General features: G+C 37.5%; 1 protein-coding gene across 10 annotated transcripts in view; it reads left to right on the plus strand.

Annotated features, from left to right (window-relative positions):
• The window catches only part of CTNND2 (catenin delta 2), a 634,494-nt gene that overhangs the window by 558,780 nt on the left and 61,919 nt on the right, over positions 1–13,795 (plus strand). For all 10 annotated transcript variants that reach the window (XR_008441479.1, XM_054003720.1, XM_054003943.1 and 7 more), the window contains one exon: positions 4,214–4,364. Coding sequence is in view for 9 of the 10 variants with exons in the window: in XM_054003720.1 (XP_053859695.1) it covers positions 4,214–4,364 (151 nt within the window). In the remaining variant the exon portion in view is untranslated. The remainder of the gene's footprint in view (positions 1–4,213; positions 4,365–13,795) is intronic.

A 13,795-nucleotide genomic window follows, 5' to 3' on the forward strand; every position in this document is an offset into this window, starting at 1 on the left:
GGGAATTTCTTCATTGTTCAGTTTGGTCTCCCATGTTGCTGCTTCATAGGGAAATAAAGAAAACCATATGAAACACCAACAGGAGTTAAGTGAATAAGTGCTTTTCAATTTTTCTGAAAAATACAAATGAGTTTTATTTAAAGTAATTACTCTTTTCTTGAATTTCAGCCTAATATAATCTTAAATCCCTAGAGTCATTCACTTGTGCAGACGGTATTTGACAAACAAAAAAATAATTTGCAGGTTTACTCTATTTTTCTACCTAATTACTGTGATGAAAATAAAAAGGGAGCTACTAATGAAAGTGGACATAGAGCTCTACTGTGTACCTTCAAAGTGATGTGTAGTAGTTACGGCCCCCAAATTCCATTATTGGTAAAGTGTATTTATTCATGCACAGACTTTGGCTCCTGTGCTTGTCTCTGATAATTTAGCCTCAACCTGATGCAACAACAGTGATTTTATTTTATTTTCTAGCTGCTTGTTCCCGCTAAAGTGTTTGCTGTTCCCACAGGAATGCTTTTGCTTTACAAACTGAACAGCTATTTGATCGTTGACACCACCACTGATTTGTGCAGTAACAGGATGATTAAGCGTATTAGCAGAGTGCCTCATTTGCTTACTGATAGGCCACAAACCCTTTGTCTCTTTTCTTTTTTATGATTTTTCATCTCTTTGCTTTATACTTCACTGAGCTCGTATTAGCAATTGACCCACAATGTGGAAATGCAGGCACTGCACGATGGCTTGAGGCAAACGGAAGGATCATCAGTATACACAAGGCTGAATCAATTTCTCCATTCTCTGCAAGAAAGAAATAGCCTTTTGAGGCACCTCAATTGGAGCTTTCCTGAAATCCACACAGCACAGCGTAATTGCTTGCAGAGACTTATCCTAATTGGCAGCTTAAGGAAAGAGAACCAGACAGTTCATACCACTTTCCACATGGAAAGTTCTCCAGAGACCCTTGAAACAATTAAAAACATTTCTCTCTTTTTGCCTAAGGTTCATGACTTGAAACAGCAGATGAAATGATAGCAAATCACACATTGAGGAGTTTGTGAACTTTTCCCAAAGTGGATGACATCCTCTGGAAAAAGACAAGCTTGGGAAGGAGAGGAGTACACAGGGGAGAGGAGAGGTTTCCTACATAACTTTTCTGTAGTCCTCCTCCCATTGTTTTATATGTATGTATGTGTGCATATGTGCATCTGTAAAACATTCTATCTGGATCTTTCCCCTGTGAAAGCTTTGGAGCTCTATTTTTTACTGTTGTAATCAAATTAATTGGTTCATTAGAGATCCTGAAGGCTTGCATGTCGTATATTTAGTAAGGAGGTTTATATTTTCTGCTTTTTTTTCATACTGAGTTATTTCAGTGTTTCTCCTACAATGTCTCCTGCTCTCCCTAGGCTTAAAAGCAAAACATTCCCTAATTTGTTCATCTTAAATTTTGGGTTGGAATAGATGATGAAAATACTGCATCCCAAGAAGTCTGTTGTAAACCTGGCTTTTTGAAACAAGTGCTTATGTTTTCTCTTGGTAGGTGACTAAAAAAAAAAGTCAAAGGAAAACTGTTTACTGAGGTTTTAGTAAGGAGGTTTTTAAAATATAGTGAATAATCTAAAGGATTATTTTTTGTTTTCCTTGGTATGGAATAGACACAGATAAGTTTTTTTTCTCTCAAACCAAACACCCCCACTGGTTCCCCATGTATCCCATTCTGGAGATGCTACATCTGTGATGTACTTCTGCAATGAACAACAGCATATTTCAGAATACTCTCAGCTAGTCTGAACTCTCACCTCAACCACACAGGCTCACTTCTTTCTCAAAATATTCTCACTGCTATCTTGAACTCTCATGCTGGCAGTCACCTTGTAATCACAGCAGACACAACAGATGCTTCCCCTGGGAGAGATGTACAAAATACAGCATTTTTAAGTGCAAGCAGGTATTGTTCATTTCCCAGCTGCAGGTGGGAATGCATCTAACTGGCAGGTAAATACATAGTTATTAAGCCAGGAAGGTTAGAAATAGCCATTTGTTGTTTCCATAGCAACCTTTATATTTAATATCCCATTAAAATTAATGTATAGGAAAGAAACTTTTTCACAAAATACTTCCTGTTAAACTCATTGATCCTTAAGATCTGTTTTAGTTCTTTATCTGATTATCATCCTATACACTGATTCTAAAGAAGACACTGGAGGAGAGAGCATAGTGTCAGATCAATGAAGAGTCCTGCTTATCTCCCCTAAGCTGTTTGCTTTGCAGCACAAAATGTCAGCACATTTATGTTTTAGCACATTATTATGCTCAGGGATGCTGAGAACCCCTGGTCCAACTTAACTGACTAGAAAGTTTATCATAAGTGTTATCACTTTCATCTTCAGCAAAGTCCAGCCAACTGGCTTTTGTTATACATAGCTACTACAGAGGAAAATTAATTAAAAAACACTCTTTAAATTCTGGTTTGTTTTCCTTTTTCCCAATTTCCTCTGAATCATATCACCTGGAATGAATTTGCACTACAGACATTGCAGCATTGTAGTTCTTGTATATCTCCACATCTACTGTTTTTATCATAAATATATATTCTGGTTTTTGCTATTCAGGGCATGTATCTTACATAAACGTATAAAGGGCATGTATCTTATAGAAAGATGCTTTTAAAGTGAGCTCTTCAGCTGTGGTAAGTAGAGGCCATATGCAGGGGTTAAACATGGTCTGCTGACAGTGAATATACTGACCCTTTTTTTTTTTTTTACTCTGCATGGCTATGGAGTAATGCTATTGCAATGTAATTATTCTTTACAGTGGGATGTCTTTGTCAAAAGAGAAGAGCCATCTAGATCAGAAAATCCTAAGACTTACCATCCTAGTTTCTGAAATATTTGAAACATTTCAAAAGCAAAGGCCTTCCAGAACTTGTCTTTACCTTCCAGGTACAATGGCAAGATAAGCGTCCATGCCACGGCACTGCTGAAAGGGAGGAGACATTCTGCTTCAATAATTTCCTTTCAACTGTCATTACAAGAAGCATGAATGTGAACTTTATGAAAATTGCAGAGAAGAAATCATGAAGTGAAAGGAATGTGTGCATGTGGATGGCTTGTTTTGAAGTGGGCTGTGCTGAGGAGACTTGTACATCCACAGGTGTACAATGACTTTGGCAGTACCCATATACTTTAAACCCACAAGGTCACAGCTGCTGTCCTGTTTACATGTTTTGCAGCTGCTGGACATAGCAGCAGAGTGGAAAACAGGGTAGTGTAGCTGATCTTTCACCCATTTATGTGCTGGGAACTCCAAGTTGTGTAGCTCTGGATGGATCTCCTACTCAAAGCACACTGCACAGATCCCTTGTTCACTGGCATGATAATCTTTAGAGCTCCTAAAGGGTTTTTTATAAGTAAACAATTCCATTCATCATTTCTGCTGTCAAATAAAAAGGATGTTTACATGAGAACATACTGCTCACTTTGATACAAAGACAAGGCCGTGCCAGTGGTGTCATGACCAGCTGTCAAGTGGGAGATATCTACAGGCTTCTCTGCTAGAATCAGCCACTGGGTTTATCCTGCAGCCACGTGATACCTGCAGCCAGGCACAGCACAGGCACACACTGCCCTCAGGCCAGCTCTTGAGGGAATGGCTAACACTTCAATGTTCAGTAGTATTCCAGTTAGGATCACTACAGCTGCCAAAACCAGGCATGTAGTTATCCTCAGTTTTCCTTCTGAACGAGTTAACAATCACAAGAGAAATTATAATAGTGTTTTCATGTTTGTAGACTGAATAATTCTTATGGCAACAATAAAGAATACTCAGACCTCTTAAACTTGCTTTGTGGTACATATTTTGTAAAACAAATATTGCTAGTTTAGCAGCAAACAAGCATCATTAGATGTTGCATACAAAACGCTGGTGAAAAGTAAGTTGTCTGCAGACTTGGGCCCTGAAAATGTAACCAGGTGTGCTGGGAGAGAAGTCAATTCATCATTTAATTTCTCTGTCGCCGTAAAAAAACTGAGTGCTGATTGCCAAATCAAGTGGTTGCCTAGCATCATCAATGCAATTATTTTCACTCCTTTGAGTTTTCCATCCAGATGCTTCTGTTAGCCCTTACTCTGTTGTGAGCTCAGGTGCCTCACTGCCTGTGGTGAATTCCTCACTTTGTTCCCACTCTCTCTCCCCTGTGTCTTTGCAGTGGTCAGTGTACATCCGTGCTGCCGTCCGCAAAGAGAAAGGATTGCCCATACTGGTGGAGCTGCTCCGGATAGACAATGACCGGGTGGTATGTGCAGTTGCTACAGCTTTACGAAACATGGCCTTAGATGTCAGAAATAAAGAGTTAATAGGTATGTTCTTTCCAAACAATCTATATATACTGTGGATTCGGGGATTTTTTTTTTTCCAGTTCGCAGCAGAATGTGCACAATGAAAATTATTCTCACGTTTCTAGAACAATTTCTTTAATTCTTTCTCTAGTGTGTCATATTCAGATTTTATGTGACAGCTTGCTAATATATATCAAGGAATTGTTAAATTAATTAAACATTATGCAATGTTTCTTGATCTCTCAGGCTGTAATCTCTGTAAGAAAAGCAATGGCTTTGTTCTTCTTTAGCATTTCATTCTTAGGCTGGCAGTAACACTTGCATCTTCCAGATCAAGGATCTAAGCAGAGCACCCCCTCCTGATCCTCAGATTACCTATTCCAAGTAACTTTGGAGTCATGAAGTAACAAGTCATAAAAATTTTAAGAAGGCTACAGGAATTTAGTGGGAACATTAATATCTCCAGCAAGAGAACAGGGAGATTCTTGCTTCTCAAACAAATATGCTGATAAGGAAAAGGACAATAATTTATGTAAATCATTATTGCCCCTGAATTCTGATCGTACAGTAAGCACACATATGGGGGTTTTATTTTGTTCAGGTGTTTGGTGGGTCTTCTTAGCTGAAATTCATCCAAACACTGTGGGTCATTGAGCTTTTATTTTCATGTTCTGTCTTTGAAAAATAATCACTTTCAACAATCATAACCAAATTATTTTTACTTCTGTACATTAAGAGCATATTTTCTGTTAATTTTTCCTAACTTGTTAATTTGTTATCATTACAGCATATTTCTTCCCTGCTTTTAATTACAGAATTCTATAAATAGATACTACAATCATAATGTTTATTATTTGCATCCAGTGCTATCTTAGGGTTAATGCTTCTTTACAGCAGTGCTCTGCAAGTTTTTAAAACAAGGCAATAAGTCCTCTCATACTGGGAGGAGTCTCTCATTGTACGAATGTTCCCGGATCTGCAAATTTCATTTAGGAATGTAACACTATACATTTAAATTGAGCTTATTCTGATGTGCCATTCAAAATACTGGTAAAATTATGCATAGTAAATTTGCACAACCTCAACATTTTAATATTTTTTAAAATTCTTAAATAACACATCATAAAAGCAAAGATAAATTAAAAAATTGTGAGAACAGTCTGTTGAATATAATAACCTAATGTATTTATTTACGTAACCAGCTAATAATAGCTGTAGAGTGCTGCTCTGCTTTATGTTATTTGTAGGGTTATTCTGAGAAATTGTACTTCGAAATTGCAATAGTAATTTGCTGCATCTTTAAAACAGTCCAAACATGCCAATATGACAGGGGAGTTATGATTATAATTCTTGAACCATTGCAGCTGTGATCTTTGTATGTTCATTTCTTTGGCTTTCATCATTGAACTTCAAAGAAACAGTAATAGCGGTCATTACTGTTCTTGTTCTCTAGTATTTTTTAGCAAGTAGAGCCTATCATAGAGCTGAGTTTTAGAAATGCTAAATATCAGCAGTGGTCAAGGATTTCAACTCATGTTGTAGTCCATCCATTTTTGTGATACTGCACTTCTGTGTATTGTATATGTATTGCAGGATGCCTTAGCTGTTGTTATGTAAAGGAAGCCTCAAAAGGAGCTTGTGTAGTTTCTCAAACATCCTTCTGCCTAGGCAAAATCAACATGTTATTTATCTTTTCTCTTTCTGATTTTTTTAGTGCATCAGGTTCTTGTGGTGACACACTCTGCCTCACAAGCTGGAATTTTCCCCATAAAATAACCCTTTTTAAAGGAGAATTTTCCAACTGTATATATAGTAAAGTTACACAGCTAGAATTGATTTGGTTGGGGGTTTTTAATGCCTTTATAAAGCTTTCTTTGCAGTGGTGCAGTCATTCCATTCCCGGCTGACATTTTTTTACAGAAATGTGCCAGAGAATGATATATTTAATTCTGCTGCTGCCAAGCAGCCCATAAATCAGTATTGAGGCACCTGGAAAATATATTAGAAAGCTTGCTAAAATCCAGACTCACCTGTTCTCTGCTACAAAACAAACAGAAAGACCCTTTTCTCAATGGCCAGAAGTTTCATACTAGACTTCATTGAATTGACCAATCTGTTTTGTTTTTCACAGAGATCCATCAACTATGATGTTATATTGCTAAAGGTTGGTGTGAGGCTTCTCTTATAATTTATATGAGCCATCCCCATAGCAACATTTTCTTTATTTATAGTGAGGTCTTCTTCCTGTGTTTCATTTCAGGCATGCTCCATGTTTAAAAGGACCTTCTTTTTTCTCCTTTTTCGTTGCTTTTGCAAGGTGCCGTGTGTCCCTTGGCCAAGACAGCAGACATATTCATCCTTCTCCTTCCCAAAATTAAACTGCACTCAAAAACATGGTAAATCTGGCCTACTTAGTACTGGAATATATAATGCAATACCCAGTTTTCTCTCCTTGAACACACTGCCCAGGTGCATTCCTGGTCACAGGTTAGACCACATTCATTTTCACTTGATTTCCAGGACCCTTGTTTGCATAAAATAGTACACAGTCTTTGTTGCTTCCCAAGAGATCACCCAAGGGAAAGGTTTCTCTGCCTTTTCTCTCTCCCAGCTGAGAGAAAGATCCACTACTGATATTGCCTGTTTTGTTCTTCCTTGGTTTCGGTGGTCTAGGCTGCAGAGCACCCCTGTGTCCCTCTGATACCACATTTTTCCTCTTCTGTTCATGTGCTCAGCATTTTGGAAGGCTTCTTTTCCTTCCTTGAAGCAGGTTCTGTCTCTGCTAAACTTCTCCATGGGTCCATTAGCTTCTCCCCCCAGCCGCAGTAGATGTCACTGAGTTGACAAAAATTACTTTTATTTGCTTTTGACTTTCACTTAGGCAGAAGAAAATCACTTTTATCCCACAGGTCCCCTGAAAGCTGTGTTGATGACCTCTGTGCAGTTATGTCATCCTCATGTTCTTTCCCTCTTCTTCATCTGCCCCTTTCTCTCAAAAAAAAGATGAGTAAGGGAAAGTAGAATAACAAACCCACCGTTCTGTGCTCCTCAGGGCTATACTGGTGCCTTAGTTTGAGGATATGACATTCTTTTTATGCTGGGAATGCAGTTTTTAACTTGAGGATTACCTGCAGACCTCTTGCTTCTGGCAGTGCCAGTCAGGCCAGCTCCTCACGCCAAAGCTGTCCCATTGTCTTCCCTACCGTGAGTGCACCTATGAACTTCCATTCTCTAAAGCCATGTTTTGTTCAGAAATTGCTAGCTCAATGCAGTTTCTTTTCTTTAATTAGAAGAAACTTGGATCAGCTGGATGGGGCAGAAAAGCTTGAAAGTAAACCCACATCCTGTAAACAGCATCTTTGCAGGATGAATTATTTCCTTGCAGTCTGCCCCATTGCAACCTGCAATGGCTTTCTGGTTCAAACACCTTCCACACAGTCCTCTGTACTTTAGGGAACTTTCTGTGGGCTACCTGAGCCTGCACTGTACACTTGTGTCCTTAGGAGTCTCCCAGCCAGCACTGCAGCAGCCTCCCTTCTTGCAGTTCCCTCTACCCACTCTGCATGTGAGAAGGTTTCCAAATCAGGATTCCCCATTGAGTCCTGGGAAACAAGCCAACTTCATCTTTCTTTTATCTGAAAGACAGACAGCATTTTCCTCTCTGCTGCTATCCACGACCTCTTTAACAAAAGAGATTATGCATTGTACAGTTAATTGAAAATGATGTGACTTGTTATTCTAAACAAGCAGGTACAGACTATCCCTGTCTGAAATTTTTGAAGGATGACTATCCACAAAACCTCCATTTTCCTTGTTCTTGTGTGTGCACAGCATTTACCTTTCATTTTAAAAGGCAATTACTGTGATATTTTAAAGTGCAATAGGTGGTCTTTCAAACAAGTTAAGCTGATTTTCCTAGCTGCCCCAGATGAGAAATTTGTCACTATTCATTTACTGCAAAATATGTATAATATAGGATTTTTCCTCTTGAAGGAAAATTTGGAATTTGTATTAGTACTGTTCAGTGGTAAGCCCACAGAGTATGAGCTTTGGAGAGAAAGCAGAGCTGGAGGTAAAATGTATAAAACTTCAATGCACAGTTTTGTGCTTTAAGTCTTTCTGTCACTTTCATTTTATCCTGACAGTGGTTTCTAATGCCATTCTGGGTCAGTGTTGATTAAGAGGAATATTGTACTAGTGATTGAAAAGCACTATTCTTTCTCTTAGCCTCTTGGTCTTCACTTTTGGAGTTAAATAAAATATTTTTTTCCCTTTTTTAGAGACTGGTAGTATTTTAATCACTCACCCTTGGAAAAAAGGAGGACAGTTCCACTTAAAGGTTTTTGTTGATTTCTTGTACTGTGTAGAAAACAAGTCCTTGCATATCTATGCCCTTAAAATGTTTAGAGAATCCAGGTGTCTGTTCAGAGCTCTAGATTCTATGGAGTTTGATGGGATAAATTGAAGTGTTGTAATAATTAAAACATTCTTCTTGTGGCTATCATTGTAAAAGCTTGATTCAGATTAGTAACGTTAGTGGTATGATTTCTTCTGCCTTCACAGGGTTTTGAATCAGGTCTTGAAACAGGGCCTGTAGTGGGGCTCATTTTTAAATAATCGTTCCTGAACTGGGGACTGTGTGTCAGTACTGAATTATCCTCTTTTCACTGTTTGTCTGTCAGTAATGCAGTTATACATGCAAAATTCAACAGTGGTACATCAATTAAATTATTACCTAATAGGTGCTGGGAACTGCTTACTTTTGCTAGATGTCTATAAGTTCATTGTCAGATAAGATAAGATAATATAAGATAAGATAAGATACCTGTATTGGTGACTGAGAGACTCACAGAAAGTGACTTATTTTGTCTAAAATGTGATAAGATGGAAGTTACCTTGTATTACCATATCACTGTTGTTTAGTGATGAAAACCATCTAAGTGTGTAACTTGTCAGTGTATGTCTTGTGATCTCATAGCAATGTGAGTCTGTTTGGGTGCCTGGTGTTTGTTTCAAAGTTTTACTGCTTAACTTGAGAAAGTTTGACTGAATGATGTATCAGGAGTTTGCAGCTCTAATGAATTGTTAGATTTGCAGAATAATTCATGTGGGAAGGAACATCACAAGGTCACCTTGCCCAGCTTTGCACTCAAAGAAAGGTCAGGTATGTTATTTCAAAGTGTGATATCAACATTTGGAAAGATTGCTTTTCAGCTGTGAGACTGAAAATGTATCAGAATCAAGTATTTGCGTTCTCACAGCAGAACATGGCTCTTCTGGTGTATTAACAGCTACATGGGGTCCTCCTATCTTACAGCATGGTTGCATTTTGTTTCAGAATTAGTAATAAATCCAAGTGAAAAGAGTTTCCAATTTCGTAGTTACAAGAACAACAGCTAAGTCCTAGTAATGTACATTGATAGGGAATGTGGTCATGTGTTAGGAGATGATTAAATCAAACATGCAACTTTCATCCCCCTTAAGAGTGCCTACATGCAGCTTTCTCTTATTTTTAGATGTGAGCATTTTTGAATTTCTCACACATGCATCTGCTGACAGTGAGAGAAACTGAATTTTTTAATTGAATTTTTCATTGACGTATAAAGTATCTTCACTGGAATGTTAAATTGACATCAATTCGCAATGGAGAAGATTCCAGAAAGCACTAATCAGGCATGCATTCAGAGGAAGGTGAAGACATAATATATCCTGCAGTTTTTTAATTTGTGTCAGTTTTTATTGCACTTCATTTTTCGTGTTTGATAATTGAGCTGTGCAAAACAATAAACAGATACCTGAATGAAAACAGGCTGTCATCAAGAAGTTGAGGAAGTTGATTTACAAAATTAAATGTATTGTCATACATTAATAACTGGTGCTCCTTACTCTGCATCAATGAAGAGAAAGGTGCTAGTTAACTTAGTAAAGGAGCAATTAAACTATTAATCATATTATTAATAAAACATATTATGTTTTATAGCACCTGTATAGCAACATCTGGACTCACTGGTTTCTAGTGTTGTATAAATAAGCTAGCTGAAAATTTAACCTGATAAATATTTAAATGTTAAGTAGCTTTTCCATTACGGTGTAAAGGCCTTGTGTCAAGGAGATGTTGACTTTTCATGTGCCTTAGCCACTTGCATGTTGCTTTTTGTTCTATGTTTCCTCAAATGTATTTCTGACAAGCAGACCTGGTAGTTACAGAGATTAGAAAAGGTTTTCAACCTCAGTCATTTCTTATTAAATAACACTCTCACATGAAGAGATTTAGGAGGAAAACTAGCATTGGTAAAACTGAATTCTTTTTTTTTTAGTATCAAAGTCAAGACCAAGTACTTTCCGAATTAGATCAACTCTTCTGCATCTGAACTTTCCTATTGCCTAAGTACAGCTGTCTGGATTTGGAAGGATTTTTGTCTTCTGTGAAATATCTGAAATAAATGGTATTTCAAGTAGTCAGCTGGGCTTCTGAACAGTAGAAAGAAAATGGCACCTCTAGGTGTTCATCCCATTTATCTCTATCACATAAAATGTTTGATCTTACAGTCTAATGTGTCATGTCTGAGAACCTAGAGAAGTAGCCAGAGACTCAATGGCCAACTTTAGTGTAACTGAAGATAGGGAAGTAGTATCCCATCAGAAGTTGTTCTGGTAATACAGACTAAACTAAGTCATTAGTCTTGGCAAGGGCAATTAGTGAAAAAGCTCTACAATGTTTCATTGTCACCCAAACCAGCAGAAATAACTGCATGCATGTTCAAATCTAGAAAAATGGGGGATACTACTTTCACAGATCTGTTTTTCCTTATGATGCGAAGTCAAAGAATCATTTTATGTCTGTCATAGTAAGGTCAAGATGCTTCACAAATTGTGACCACAACCCAGCCATAGGTCAGCTATTCTTTCTAGTATAATAAACTGTGGAGAAATGCCTGTAAAATGCCTGTATTTCTATATTTTAAGTGCTGTAATCAAGAGAATCATCTTCAGTATTGCACCATGACAGCTTCTCTAGATGGTTATGTTAAATGATGCCATATAGTGCTTTAAGGTTTATAAACCTTGAAGTCTTTATGATAGGTTTTATCATTTTGTATCCACATTCAGTATTACTCTAAGATTGAATTCTGAGTGCAAGTCATAAAAGTTGCAAAATCTGGTAGAGGTGGCCCAAGAAAGCCTAGATTAATTGTGACTGCCAAAAACACCACCACCTCCAAAAACAGCCAGGGGATGTGCCTTTTCACTTCTCTGATGTGCTTTTCACACATAAGAAAGTGTCCTGACCTGCACCTTATATTTTGTTTGAGATAAACAATTTCTGTTAGTTTCTGTTCTCCTGCACAAGGTAGCAAGCAATTAAACTGTAACTTTATCTCCTTTTCTCACTCAGAAGATTGACATTTCAAACAGTTTAATATTAATTTTCATCTCTATTTTTCAGTATGTTCATGCTGAGAAGTACCACTTACCTTTTGAAAATTTGGAGTTCTGATCTAAAAAGTGCGTATAATTTAGTCACATGAAATATACAAAGGTAGAAATGCAAATTTCAAAAACTGCCAAAGTAATTTTAAAAGCACTTTTAAATCAATGAGAATGGAAAAGCAGTTTTGAAAATCCAGGTTTTGTGACAGCCTTACAGTAATAGATGTGTATCAAAACATGTTTCCAGCCTATTCTGTATCAACTTCAATTGATGAAACAGCAAACTAATTTTATTCTCTGTAAGATTCAAAATAATGTTTTCCCCTGAAATACATACCACCTTAAGTGACTTTTAAATTATAGAAGTGACATATATGGCTTTTTTTACTAAAAGTGCTTTTCTTTGAAGAAATTCAAATTCCCAATCATGACACATATCAGTGCAAGAGAGTAGAACATGGCAGAAATTAGCATTTGATAAAGGAGTGTCATTTTCTTCTCATGTGTGAAGACCCTGAGAATGAGTCAGGGGCACTGTAGTTTCAAAAGATGTTGAAGGTGGATCTAAGAAATGGAAAAAATTTAAACCAGTAAGAAAAGAAAGGATGAATGTGTATTGATTAAACTACCTATGGATGGCTTTCAATCATATTAACAGTAATTTTCTCTGTGCATCTACATCCTTGCACTCACTAAATTAGTGCAGTTGTTCCTGCAAAATCTCATTCAATCCTAGTTCCCAAGTTAGATGTTGACAGGTAAAGTGGACAGTACACAATGTTCCTCTCACTTTGTGTGGCTTTTGAGAGATACTTCCACTTATATTTTAGTATCCCCAGAGTTGTTTTCTTCATGTTCTAGAATGCTTGAAAAGGAAAAATGTTAAGGACAAAACCTGAACTCCATTCACAAAGGTGACACTGGTAGAAAATTCTGATTGCAGGGACCTAAGCTATGTCCTTGCACAGGAGGACTAATTGTAGGCTAACACAGAAATAAAATACCTGCAAATGTGCAACCCGTATGTTTGTCATCATCTATTAGATTAAAAAATGCACCATAGAAAGTCTCGTTTTCACTCGATAAAAATGTGACTGTTGGGCTTTAGAAATGGTATTCCTTAATTTAGTGTTCCCACTAAAGTGAAAAACCACAAGCTGCTTCCCTGTCCCCATCCCCTCCAGTGAGAGACAAATGGCAGACATACCAAGCTGAGATAAGAGCAATTTACTGGAAACCACAATGATATAAGAAGACGGACAGTAACAGGAACAGCAACAAAGTTGATAACAAAAAGATACAGAATTGATACAAAAAGAGGATGTCTTACAGGCAAAAATTGCTCTCCAGCCAGGACAGTGAACAAAACAGTGGACAGACTGTCCATGTCCATGCTTTCTTTTTCCCTCAAGACAGCCCAAGACAGTGATAGTACCTAATAGCACCATATCTTAGCCACACCCACACAGCCCCGTTGCAGCTACTACAAAAAATTAACTCTGTCCTTGATTGAAACTGGGACAGCAAAAGTAGAAGATAGCAGAGAGTTAGTGTTCAAAGAATGCAGAATTAGGAAAGATTGTGAATGTCTGAGTTCTTACGACTGACATTTTAACTAAATCTCAGTGCAGTTAATTTGAATTTGGTTAGTCTTTGTATTCCTGACCATTAGGTGCTTACACAATATTCCTGGTTCTTAGCACTTGCCCAGTAGGGGCAGACGGTGATGGTAGTTCTTTGTTGGCTTATATTCACTCTGTGCCAAAATGTGTACATGTGTTGGTTTAGTCTTTGACAGATATAAAAAAGGCAGTCAGTCACAATACTTGCTGGTTTCTGCCTGCCATCTTCAGAGGCTTCTGTTTTCTGACAGTTTAATTGGCCTTCATTAAGTACTTCGATATAGGATTTTTTCACTTGTAAGAACCAAGTCATACCCTGGTTGTTTCTATAATTTATTATGGGTTTTGGTGTTAAAGGCCATTGTTTCAGATAACACTAGTAAAACTTCAAATATCTTC

Source organism: Vidua macroura, chromosome 1 (assembly GCF_024509145.1).
Source record: "Vidua macroura isolate BioBank_ID:100142 chromosome 1, ASM2450914v1, whole genome shotgun sequence".
In the NCBI taxonomy this organism is placed as follows: Eukaryota; Metazoa; Chordata; class Aves; order Passeriformes; family Viduidae; genus Vidua; species Vidua macroura.